The sequence below is a fragment of the Xiphophorus maculatus genome, chromosome 17 (assembly GCF_002775205.1).
Source record: "Xiphophorus maculatus strain JP 163 A chromosome 17, X_maculatus-5.0-male, whole genome shotgun sequence".
Taxonomy (NCBI): domain Eukaryota; kingdom Metazoa; phylum Chordata; class Actinopteri; order Cyprinodontiformes; family Poeciliidae; genus Xiphophorus; species Xiphophorus maculatus.
In genome coordinates this window covers 12,132,572-12,145,235 of record NC_036459.1, presented here as the reverse complement: position 1 = coordinate 12,145,235, position 12,664 = coordinate 12,132,572, and the positions used below count along the sequence as shown (strand labels likewise).

Here is a 12,664-nt window from a genome sequence, read left to right as displayed (position 1 = left end):
CCGCTCCTGGCTCAGTTCTTTGGTTTGGTGAAACGGCAAAAAGCTTAAAGGCTCAAACGTGTTTCACACAAACAGTGCAAACTCATATCAGCAGGAGATTCCAACACAGATAAAAAGTTATTTCCTTTTCTTGATACATTCAGTAGATGTTGCATTTTGTTCAGGCTCTCAAAACCATCAATGTACAATAGAAAGGGACTCATTCAGGAAAATCCTTTAGGTATTGGACGATATTAACCTATTTTCATAAAGTGTAAAGGATGAAGCAGCCCTGTTGATTTTAAAAGCTTGAATCATCGGTCCTGTTTGTATCAATGACACTGAAGACATCCATGAATTATGTCAGAGTAGGTCTGCTCAGTTATGGAAAAATTATTATGATTTATGATTTAGTTATATTAAAACCTAAATAATTTAAAATGATTACTCATTAACCTTAAAAAAATAATAATAATCCATTTCACTCAAAATGTGAATTGCTGTGTACCTGAATTTTTTTCTAATACTCTCTTGGTAAATTTCCTCTAAAATAAAATCACACAATAGCAAAAACACAAGTGCTGTGTCTTACCTGTGCACTTCTTCAGCGCACCGGTCCGTTTGCCGTGCATCCCGAGCCTGCAGTCGAAGTTTTCCTCCCAGAACTCAGCAAACCAAACATTTCTTCTGTTGTTGGACAGAGATCGGCTGCGGAAATACCGGTCAAATGCTGCACGGAAGACAGAGAGGCCAAAAGTTAAAGAAGTACACAGGATTTGAGGAGCGGAGACTGAATCATCATCACTGACGAAAAAAGGGGGGCATGAGAGGTCTTTAAATGAGCATGTGATGGGGCTCAGAACTTGTACTGAGCTTACCAGAAATGCTAAAAGTATTCTCAGCAAAAAAACACATTTTGACATGAAAAAATATAAACAATTAGTAGCCGCTATGTGATTTATAATGCGATTTTGGTGATGAGTATCTCTGAGAGCAAGGAGAACAAACATCTCCTTCTTCCTTGGCACTTTCACAAAAGTTTGCCTACTTGCCCAGTTTAATAAAACAGAAGATGAAAAATAGTAAAAGCTTTCCTAACACATATGAATGGAAAAAGCAGATGGCTTATGGTAGGATAGGATGACCAGATCACTTTAAAAAACAGAATATTGTTCACATGGAGGCTGAAACGAATAAGGCAATTTAAGCCGATCATTCAACACCACATACCGAGGTTAAACTGCAACGGTACATGTCACAACATCCAATGCACAGTGAGAAACTATCAAATTGACTGAGACACCCTGTGCCATGTGTGACTCGGTGTATAAGCTGACAAGCGCTGCCTCGATTGATCTCATCTGCTGTCACAGATGTGGATTCTGTGCGTACCTGTTCAGCTTTACAGATAGACAGACTGCTGGGAACAGTGGGTTTACTCCATGTGCAACTCGACGGGAAGCACATGTCATGTGGGATCACCCACCTCCTACTGTGATAGCAGATGTGCTCAAAAACGGTAACATAAGCGTCCCTTCTGTCAAAAACCGTGAAGGGGGAAAAAAAAAATCGTCACACGCTAACAAACTTTTCGTGTCAAAGTGTGGGGATTATTCTTTAAGAAAGCTGATGAATGCTTTTTATGTTTTTTATTTCTTATTGTGTTTTCCTCCAAAACATTTTTGTGAACCATTTCAATAAAAACGATGCATATAAAAAAAAATTACATTTCTGTAGTCTAGTCTCCAATGCACCATACTTATAAATGTTAAAACATCAATGATTAATAAAATCACACTTTTCTCCTATAGGCTTCTCATACAAGTTACAACCCAATATTTTATCGGCTGCTGTGATTCCTTAATGAAGTGCTTGGGTCAAAGCAAAAACTCTTGTTTTACACTTGAAGAAAGTCACACCAACCATTTTCCATGTTTCAAGGCCAGATGATAGATGAAGTAACCTTTAAATAAGTTACTTCATCTTTTAAAACTTGCATATTCACATTTTTAAAAGTTGGAAAGAACATTAGATAATATTAATAGCAAACACATGAAGAAAAAGTGGGATTAAATCTGCTGCTTTGCTGACTTTTTGACTTCATGCTGCAAAAAGCAAATATTTAAAGCTTTGCACAGCATCCATAGCTGGATTTTTGGTTATATTGCTATTTATTTGCATTTTTATTAAATATTTTAAATGTTTGTGATTAACTATTTCATCCTTTGTTACACTCATCTCCAAAACAACAACAGTTCATCCTTTATTATTTATTACCCAGCTTAACTTTTTAAGTTGAGCTATTCATTAATATATCAAAGGCCAACATATTTAAGAAAAGTCTTTGATTATTTAAGTTACCAAATCTCTTCTAAGGCTTTTGTTACAATTTGACCCTCCAGGGACTTTCAACAAGAACCAGTTAAGGCCAAATGTATGACATTGTACCAATCCACCTTTTCTGATTTTTCAGAACTTGACAAGTTCAAATTAAACTCTTACCATCCACAGACACTCGTTTGGGTAGGATAGTGATGGCTCCCTCGGCAACCATCTCTTGGCCAGTCACAGGAGAGCTCTTGGACCCCCAGCTGTCTGATCCAACCCACAAGAAGTGACCAGTCTGGTTGCTTCTTTTAGCAGCATCAAGAACTCGCCTATTAAAAGAAGATGACAATTAAAATTATGGCATGTACTTCAGGTCTAACACTGCTGATAGTGTTATGTGGTTTAATTGAAAGAAGACAATTGTCTCCCTACTTAATAAATGTGACATGGCAAGATTAAATACGTCAATCTAACACAATCGCAGTCATGTGAAAGTCCTTGTTCCTTCTATTTTGATTGATGCAACAGTTGTCCAATGTCTGTGAATTAGAAGTGTTTGTCTTGCGTGGCTTGTGACATTTCATTTTGGCCACTTTTCCAAAAAATCAAAAAACAAAACCAGAATTGCAAAAAGAAACACAAAAGTTCAAAACTTGGGGAATTTTGAAAATAATGTCTCAGAAACCTTATCCTTGATTTGCCTAGAGTGCTCCTTGGTCTTCATGATGCAGCTTGTTCACTAATGTTCTCCAACAAACCTATGACACCTTCATAGACAGTATGCACTGTATGAAGGTGCATTCAATTCATTCAATGTGGAATGAATACTTTTAAAAAACCCTGTAATTAAGGGCTTTGTAAAAGGTGTAGGGATAAAATTGTGAAGTACAAACCGTATGTCATCTTCATTGGCAAACATGATGATGGCCCTGGCATTGGAAGTCTCCATTAGTCGCCTGATGATCTTATCAAACTCCCCCACTCTTGGCTCCCTCGGGATCTTTAAAGACTGGGCAATACACACACCACCTAGGACAGAAAAACACAAAATTCACTTTTCACTTTACAATCACCAGATTCTACTCTTCGTTCCATACTCGTCGGTCAATCCTGTCTGGAGTGAATGCCCTCACTGTCGACGTCTCTGATGAGGCACACAACAGTGGACGGTTAGAATGGCAGGAGATGCGGAAAGCAGAAAAGGCAATGAATTCTAGGTGGGAAGGTGTCACAGTACTGACAGAAGGAGTTCAATGCTGAGTGTATAAGAGAAAATTAGCGGAGACTCACAAAAATCAGCTTAAAACAAACAAATTTAAGCCACTGTTCGCATATGGGGGACAGGAAACAATCGTCAGCAAAGGTGAAACATACATTAAACCACATCGTGATTCCTGTCCTCCTTGGAGCAAATGCATTTGGAAAAAATCTTTGCCAAGGCCAAACTGGTAATCAGCTCATTTACATTTTGCTCAGTGTAATTATTTTATTCACAATGCGCAGCATTAATTTGGTAGCCTGCTAATTTTCCTGTCCTTTTTTGCCTTGGTTTCAGACACACGCCTCCATACACACACACACACATCAGTCCAGCACTAATCCAGACTTTATATGTTAAAGCTTCAAACTGGTAATTGGCTTTGCTGAATTATACTGTTAGCTCCAATCAAATAAAAGAGAAGGAATTGTTTTCCACAGAAGACAAAAAAATCACATCTTTATGCATTTGTCTTCATGTTCCTTTTTTGTCTTCTTGCCTCCCTGTGTGAATGAGCGTAGAAAGAGAGGGTGACTGATATCTCCCTGCCTGTTCCAGCCCATTTATCGAACATCTGTACAGTCTGTCGCTTTCACTATATTGCAATCCTTAATCAACATACAGTCACATTGATACCCAGGCAGGCACACACACTAGAGTGCATGACTGCTAAAACAAATTCTCATTAGCCTCAAATTAAAAGCCTCTCAAGGCTAATTACAAAAGTGACAAAAGCTACACAGACGCCCCATCATCCAACCCCTCCCATAAACACCAAACGCCCAACCCAACATGAGGCTCAACTCAGAATGAAAAGTTATCTCTGTATTTTCTAAGTAGATTGTCTTGATAAAAAGTTTAACTCAGGCAGAACAGGGATTTGAATGTCTAAAGACGGTTTTGACTTAGCTTTACATTTTTCCCTTAAAAACACCTTAAACCTTAAAATGTGTCCTGGCATGACTTAGTCTCTGTCAACAAATATCCTCATTTGATGGAGCCGCCATTACCATGCTTTTAACTAAAAAAATTGCTTCTCCCGTTATTATTGTGTTTTTCCCATAAATTATGAGGATTCTGACCCACTACCTACGCTTTATGGTTCTTCAAGTCTATTCTTCAAATTCTTGCAATGAGCGTTAGTGTGACATGATACATTAAGGCAACATTTGCAGAGTAATGCACTGAAAGTAATTTTGAATCCAACAATGATTTGAGAATTCACTTTTAAACCAAGACCATCAATTCTAAACCTGTGAGGCTGACAACTATTTCCATGAAGTTGCCTCAAGTCCTATTGGTTGGTCAAAACATTTTACCTTTTGAAATATGGAGGCCATAATTTTGTTAGCCCCTATTTTTTTTTTTCTTCTATTGTTCCACAGGCCTGTGCTTGATGAAATTCTCCCTCATAGGTACTTTGTCAACTCTATGACTCTTTTTTCTTCTTTGCACATTTACAACTAGCTAACAGAAGTAAGATTGGTGTGACATTTATCTAGCCAATAACCGAGGTGCCAACAGATGACAAAGCTGCAGGATGCTTGCTCGGACATATAATTTTTAATTGAATGTATGTGAACTGAGTTAAATTGGGTTGTTTTGTTTTTAATGAGAAGACAATGTAGTTTGGTACGCTATACTAACAGATTTAGAAGCTACAGAAAGGTTACAGCTATGACTTGGGTTTTCCTGGTTCCTGTTATCCTTTTCTTTCCTTCCCAATCTATTGCAACTGTTTCACCCCATCCAGTTTGCTGCTTATATCTTTATGCCTTTAATTCATTTAACTCAGTTATATGACAGTCAACAAGTTTGTTTGGACAGCATTTTACAGAACCAAGCTACCACCACAATGCACGGCAACCAGACCCGCCATATATTTTGCTTACGCTGCAGGAGCACCGTAAAAATACTATTATATTTTATATTTATTGAGATTATATTGGTTGTTGTTTGACTATGAACCTTTGAGTCTCTAAAAAATATTCCTCCACAAATGAAACTTGTTTGTTATAAAATCATATTGCAACATTTATTTATAACCTTTTTTAACAGCAGGTTTTTAATGGCAGCTTTGCATGAAAAACATTTGAATATAAGTGATCAAATAATTATTTTGTGCCATCAACCCCAGCAGCCATCTGAAGTGAGTTTGTTCGAACAAACCTACACACAAAATACATTAATACAGACAGATATAACTTTCAGGTCGCTGCCACCATCACTGGAAGCTCTAAAGCTCACTTTGCCAGAGAGCAGCTTCTTAAAATTGAACATCAGTTACTCATAAAAGATGCTAAAGCATCACAGGATTGGTTCAAAATTAAAAGATAAATTAAAAATATGGAGAACAATACTCAGTAAATTTTTTAAGGATGCTTGTGGGTGGTGAAAAGCTGCTACCAATCAAAAATAGATGTATGCATTTAATTTGCCATGATACATTTTAGCACAGCATTGGTTTTAAATGTTAAGCTTATGTACACAGCCTAATTGGAATATTTTTTTTCCCTAAGTCTAACTCTTTCCCATATGAAGAACGTTGGCCGAAGGCATGAGATATTCCAATAACGCGAGCAGTAAACACACTATTTGTCAGCCAGCATGCTGTCATTGGATTAAATCTCAATCAGTCATATTTAGAGCAATCAATTAGAGACACTGGCTGAATCGATTTTTAGTTTTAACCTAAAGCAGTAGTTGTCTTCTCAATAAATGAAGGCTCATGCTGTGGCTGATTGTGCACAAATTGAATCATTTATTATCATTCGATGGCATAACATCACACGCTGGGCAAACTAATATGAGCTTATTCAAAATTCCTCTTCATTTACTTCAGATAAAACTGTTATTGGTTTGCAGGATAAATCAGCTTTGCCGAAAAATCCCCATTCGCAATGCACTTATGTTTAAAGGGCTGAATAAAAATTCTACATTCACTTGGCACGAAGGGAATGAGCTGCCAGGCGGTCACCTGTAGCCTGCATGACGGGGTCGGCTTAAGGTAAAAGAAAGCTGTAACTGGTTGAGGTCGCCTTGTTTTCCTGACTTCACAAATTACTTTTTGAAAAATGCACCAGTTCTACAAATACTAAGAAAAAACAAAAAAACCCTCCACAGCTTCTAAGCTATGTTAACAGACTCATCGCTTTAAGCCAATTTAATAATTCCTGCTGCTTGTTTCTAAGCTAGAAACATTTTAAAGCACATGCTAAATGTTTCTAAATAGATCAGAGAGCAAAAGCGAGACTTTTCTTTTTTTTTCTACCATTGCTTATAATTGCAACATCAAAAATTGGTCCATGAAGTGGAATGTAGAATATGAAATAAGCCAAAGGCAGGATGGGCTACAAAGTTGCATCATTGTGAAGAAAAAGGGAAATATCACAGTTTTTAAAAAATAATCACAAATAAAAAATGTTAAAAATGTGGTGTGGATTTGTGTTTATTCCTCTTCATTCCAATAGATAAAGCCCAATTTAATCCAGTGCCTTCAACAGAGTTCTAAAAATATGCTTTAATTAAATAATACAATCCCAATCAAAGACAATCTAAATAGGAGGAAAGTGGTGCTCTAGTGGAGGTGGGTCCAAAACTGATGCGCCTGCATCATAAAAGCAACAATCATATTTAATGACTGCCCACTGTATAGTGTCATAATTATTCAAGTGCTCCAATGATTCCTCTCTTTCCAAAATAAGACTTATCTTTACAAGTTGTAAAGATAAACACGTTAAGTGTGTTCAACACCTCTCCAAATGAAAGCCTTGTAGTTAGCAATTAAAGGCATTCTGCTTTCAGATTGAATTCTCTCTCTTGGAGGACGTGAAACTCTGCTGTCTCAGCGTTTAATTAATCTGCCTTCCTCCCACACACTCTTCTCTCGGCAACATTTCATCTCTAACCCAACGGAGACAAACACAATGGGGGGAAAAAAACAGTGCAGGAAGGGTTTATTTTCCCTCCTCAAGCATGCTCTTTTATTCTCACTTTCAGTTTATCAAGTTTCTTAGAAATCCCTGTGGTCTTTGAAGAATGCTAATAAAGAAGTGACGACTCAATTCTAGATCAAGATCAGACTATTTAGAACATTATGACCAAGTTTCTATGCGCTATTTCCTATCAGTCGCAGGATGGCAATGAACATCAGAGGATGACCAATGGTGTCTTACATCTGGATGTTAGCAGCAGATGCTTGAACATTTCAGGCAAGATATAATGGTGAAAGTAGGTATTGAACACATTGTTTCTTGGATATCTCATGTGGGTGTTGTTACCACATCCACATCAGTGGTTGCTAAAAACCCAAAGTAATCCACACCTCCAAAAAAAACTCTAAACAATGTGCCCCACAAATGATCTGTTCACGTTTTAGAAGCCAGTCCTCCCTCCGGACAGTGCAGATTTAATACCAACTAATGGCCTGTAAAACGGTTTCTCAGTATAAAGGCATCCAACAAGAATCATTTTATGATAGGTGAAAACAAAAAGCTCAGTTGGAGCCTTTGAAAGCTGTTTTCAGCAAAGCATACTGATTCATAGCTTATAGATGTACTTCTAGACTACAGAGTGTTACAGTGAGCAACGCATTTGATCAGACAAAGGAATGAAACAATAATAATAATTAGCAGAATTGTCCAAGACGCTGTGACTTGCTTAGAGTTTCAGAAAGACATGGAGTTAGCAGATATAGATTGTCTTTTTATGAAAACAATTTGATTATTAGGCTTCACAGTTAGTCAAAATTCATATTGTCTCATTTCTTAACAAGACATCATATTGACCTGATAGGCTTTCTGTCTATTTCTGTCTACCCTATTAAACATCATTCTCGGGGGTTTGATTTTTACCAGAGCCGCTTGTGTCGACGACATTATGAACTGGAAAAAAATAAGGATGTATTTGCAACAGCAACATAACCAACTAATAACCATTTATTAGTTTTCAAATATGCCAGAGTTTTTGCAACTCTGACAGCACATTAATGCGCCTCTGATGGCAAGAGAGGGGGTTGATGACGTTCCATTGGCTTCATGCACTCATTTTCATCTTACAGATTTTTTCATGGGGTACACCGCTGCTCTTTGCGTTGTGCAGATGACTTCTGTTGTCATGTATGTGGATTTATTACCTTTTATTGTCTGCTTCTCATCTATTTTTGTGTGCATGTTTTTTAGCTGCAACTGCTGCATTTTAAAGTTGATTTCTCACTCCTGTTGGCCACTTGTACCAATAAAACTTTTCATCATCTGTGAAGAACCTCTAATAAAAGCTGCAGAATAACCACACACCCTCACCGTTACATCCACATATTTTATAATGCATTTAAGCTGGCATTAGTGTTTGAGCACACGGAGATGCTAATGTGGCCCCCTGCCGAGTGAGATGGGAAATAATGGTATTGTTAAATTTACATGTTTTTATGCCGACGGAACAAGTTCTCTCTTTTTTTTTTTTGTGCATTTTTATGTTTGCTACAGCGTGAAATAAGACCTTATAACTCCAAGTACAGAAGCAGGTTGAATTCAGAGTCTCTGCCTTTGATGATTCCTCCTTTCACAATGCAGCATTGTCTCCCTCTGATTATGCCAAGTGTGTCTCTGCTACTAAGAGACTTGCACTCAATGTCAATTATTAATCTTAGCACAATATTCGGTGTCGTTGGACTATACATGAGGGTTTATGTGCCCGACAAATCCACACGGTGGGAAATTAATTTCTCCCTCCGGCTTAGCGAGCGTTGCTCAGATAAAAACCTTCCACTGCATTCACCCTCTCATGAATACCTGCCAGCGATTTGTTACTTAGACAATTTTCATGGAACCCCAAATATCGCGACACTCACTTTCTCCCCAAACCTCATTAGCGCATGCTTTAAAATTAAAGTCGCCCTCTGCTTCTCCGTGCTTTGTTCACGGCTCGCGGCACAGCAGCACGGGCCCTTTGAAGTCGCCGACTTAAGCTCGTGTGTATTCATGTGTTGGCCTCTAACACATGCTTGTGTGAGCTTCGTGCTCACCAGTAAGCATTGGACTATGTATGCAATTGATTGAACTCCACTAACTCTACTGGCTTTTAGCCTGTATTTTAGATTAAAAGGTGTGATTAATGTTCAGTTCTTTTTTTTTTTTTTTTTCCTGACCTACTCCAAAGTAAAGCTTCACTGTGGGCATGCTAATGAATCATTCACAACACCCACAGAACAGCTGTCCCAAGAAAATTTACATCCTCCCATTAAAATATGCCTTAAAGGATGCACATCTTGGAGTGTCAAATTTAGCTGGAAAATTTAGGACAGCTCTAACCTGCACCCTTTAAAAAATTGTTGCACAGTGCCGAAGCGAGCCTGGGGAAGAGAAGCCTTTTCCAGCGAATGATGGCGTTCAGCCTGGAACCGCTTATAATTTGCTGATAATAAGACACACAGAGGTGCATTAGAAAAAGAACAGCAATGGTGTCGGTTTGCAGGAAAGGTAACGCGAGCTAAAGCCACGAGAACGCAGCAGTGCAGGAAACGTGCACAAGAAGTGGATTTCAAGTAGAAACAGAAGCACTAGATTACGTCTGATGGCGGATATCGCATTTCTGTATTGGTTCACACGTTGAAGTTAATTGCTTCAGGTGACGCTCAGTCCAACTAGTTTAAAACACCTACATACAGTAGAAACCTGGTTCTTATTCCAATTAAATCATACATCTAACTCAATATGACAAAAATATTTTTAAAAAGATACAGCAATTAAATTTCTCCTTCACTCTGCAACGTTTTTGTATTATTGTCTTCTCTTTATTTACCACAGAATTTCCTCTATTCTTTAATGTGCACATTTGGGTTTAACATATACGTAGTTGAATTTAACTGTAGCAGACACAAGAGGTCACAAAGCGGAGCTGTGGTTTCAAACATGTACAAGTTTGATAACAGCAGCATTCAACTTCTATGCACCACAAATCTGGAACAAACTTCCTGAAAATTGCAAAGCAGCTGAAACACTGAGTTCCTTTAAGTCCAGACTTAAAACACACCTTTTTAGAATTGCTTTGAAACATTGATGAACATTCTGATGTGTAATAAGGCCTCCAGACAAAACATTTCAATTGTTGACTGTGTAGCTTTGTGTTTTTATGATGTAAAGCACCTTGTTGCTGAAAATAAATAACAAATAAACTTGATTGATTGACTGATAACCAGTGATGTCAGTAACGCATTACAGACTTCAGACCACTTTTTTCAGTAACGAGTAATCTAACGCGTTTCTATTTCAAATCCAGTAGTCAGACTACAGTTACTTATCGAAACCACTTTGCGTTACTGTGCGTCACTATTTTCTTTTGTAATTTAACTATATTTCCTCTATGTGTCTCGGGGACGCATTTCCTCTATGCGTCCCCGATTGGACGGCAGTCCAGTTCTCTGGAACGCCGTTTCTATGCGACAGTGTCAGCAGCGGCAGAAATGTAAAAAAATGGAGGGAGATGCGCATTTTGTTGAAAAGGAACTATTTTGAGTTTCGGTCGCCAATTTTGTCTATTATAAGCGGCTTTGGGCTTGTTTTTTTCTTTCTAAAGTGATACTGTCAACAGTCATTGCATGGATTGTTCATTTAAAGTAGCTTCTTCTAGGAGTGGGGAAAAAAAGTAGTGTTGGTACACAGCCTTGCGCATCAAAGTAACAATGCTGGTCAGAACAAGAGCAAAAAGTAATGGATGCTGGCAGAATTGCAATTTTTGCCATATGCAGAAATGTCCCACTTCTATAGGCAGGTTAGAATGCCACATAGTGTTTTTAAATATCTTGGTAGGATGCTGGTTTCCTTGCAACAACTCTCAGACAGCATTTCTTCCCACTCTTCACTTGTTAAATATTCATAAATCTGTGTTTATTCACTCAAATTCAAGCAGGAGATTTCTCTATCGCCATTTCTCTCTTGGGTGAAGATTTTGTTATGCACTCATAGCAGGGTGTGATGTTCCTAGGTTTTCCCTGGTGCTCACTTTTTTTTTTTTACTTTTGTCTCCATATTTCTTGATTTAGGACATAAAAATGAAGAAGATTATAGTGTGAGCTACAAGCCCAATCACTTAAAATGTGAGTGGTTGATGCTGCAATAGCCTTATTCACTGAGACTGTGTGTCACTCGCCTCACTCCACTTTCCTCTTAGAAATTATTTTATTGAGATGCCATTTTCAGAAAAATGGCAGGCTGCTCTTTGGTCAAACTTGAATTTACTTTTTTTTTTAAATAATTTTTTGTTTGTTTTTTAAACTGGTAACATGACAATGTAGTAACTGATATATCCAAATCATTACAAACGTGTATTTATACAAAAAATAGCTTTTTGTTACCTATAAATATTAAAAGTAGAATACTCAATAGACAACCCAACAAAGCTGGACTTCTTTAAGAACAGAATAAAGACAATGTCGCATTATTGACCAAACATGAGACCAACTTCTTCATCGCAACCTCTCAGACTAGTTTATTCGCATTAAAAGTGCCTTCTCCGCCATGCATGTTCTCTTGGTTAAATTATGACTACCCATTATAAATCTAGTAGAAACACATTTATTTTGTTAAATGACAAATTACCAACATATTTACTCTCCGTATTAAATCTTGAAAAGTTATCTTAAGGTCTTTGTTTGCTCAGGTCTGGGTCATAATGAACTCTCTGGGAGTATAGATGTTGACATTTATATTGCTTTGTGACATGTAAGCTAATATAAAATAGTGTGTGTGTGTGTGTGTGCGTGTGTGCGTGTGTGTGTGTGTGTGTGTGTGCGTGTGCGTGTGTGTGTGTGTGTGCATGGGGGAGCGGCAGGTCTGTTCTCTCCACAGGAGTCTGGCAGTCTAGCTGAAGTCAGCACTTTGGACAAAGACAGGTACTGCAAGAAGTGCTGTGCATGTGTCCGATGTGCAGACTGAAATAGAACCTTTCTGAATGGGACATTTCTCTACATTTTAAAAATATCTCCAGAAATAGGAAGTGCACACATGGATGGTTGAGTTTACCGCTATAACTCCAGAATACAGTAACATCTCTGCAGTATTTCTTTTTCTTCCTTTTTTTTATCTTCTTAGCTACAAAGTGAAC

At 37.8% G+C, this 12,664-nt stretch overlaps 1 protein-coding gene across 2 annotated transcripts in view; it reads right to left on the bottom strand.

The window, feature by feature from the left end:
- The window catches only part of grm8 (glutamate metabotropic receptor 8), a 258,181-nt gene that overhangs the window by 65,975 nt on the left and 179,542 nt on the right, over window positions 1-12,664 (bottom strand). For both annotated transcript variants that reach the window (XM_023350397.1, XM_005799106.3), the window contains exons 4-6: window positions 3,201-3,336; window positions 2,482-2,636; window positions 572-709 (exon numbers count right to left, since the gene is read on the bottom strand). In XM_023350397.1, coding sequence (XP_023206165.1) covers window positions 572-709; window positions 2,482-2,636; window positions 3,201-3,336 — 429 coding nt within the window. The remainder of the gene's footprint in view (window positions 1-571; window positions 710-2,481; window positions 2,637-3,200; window positions 3,337-12,664) is intronic.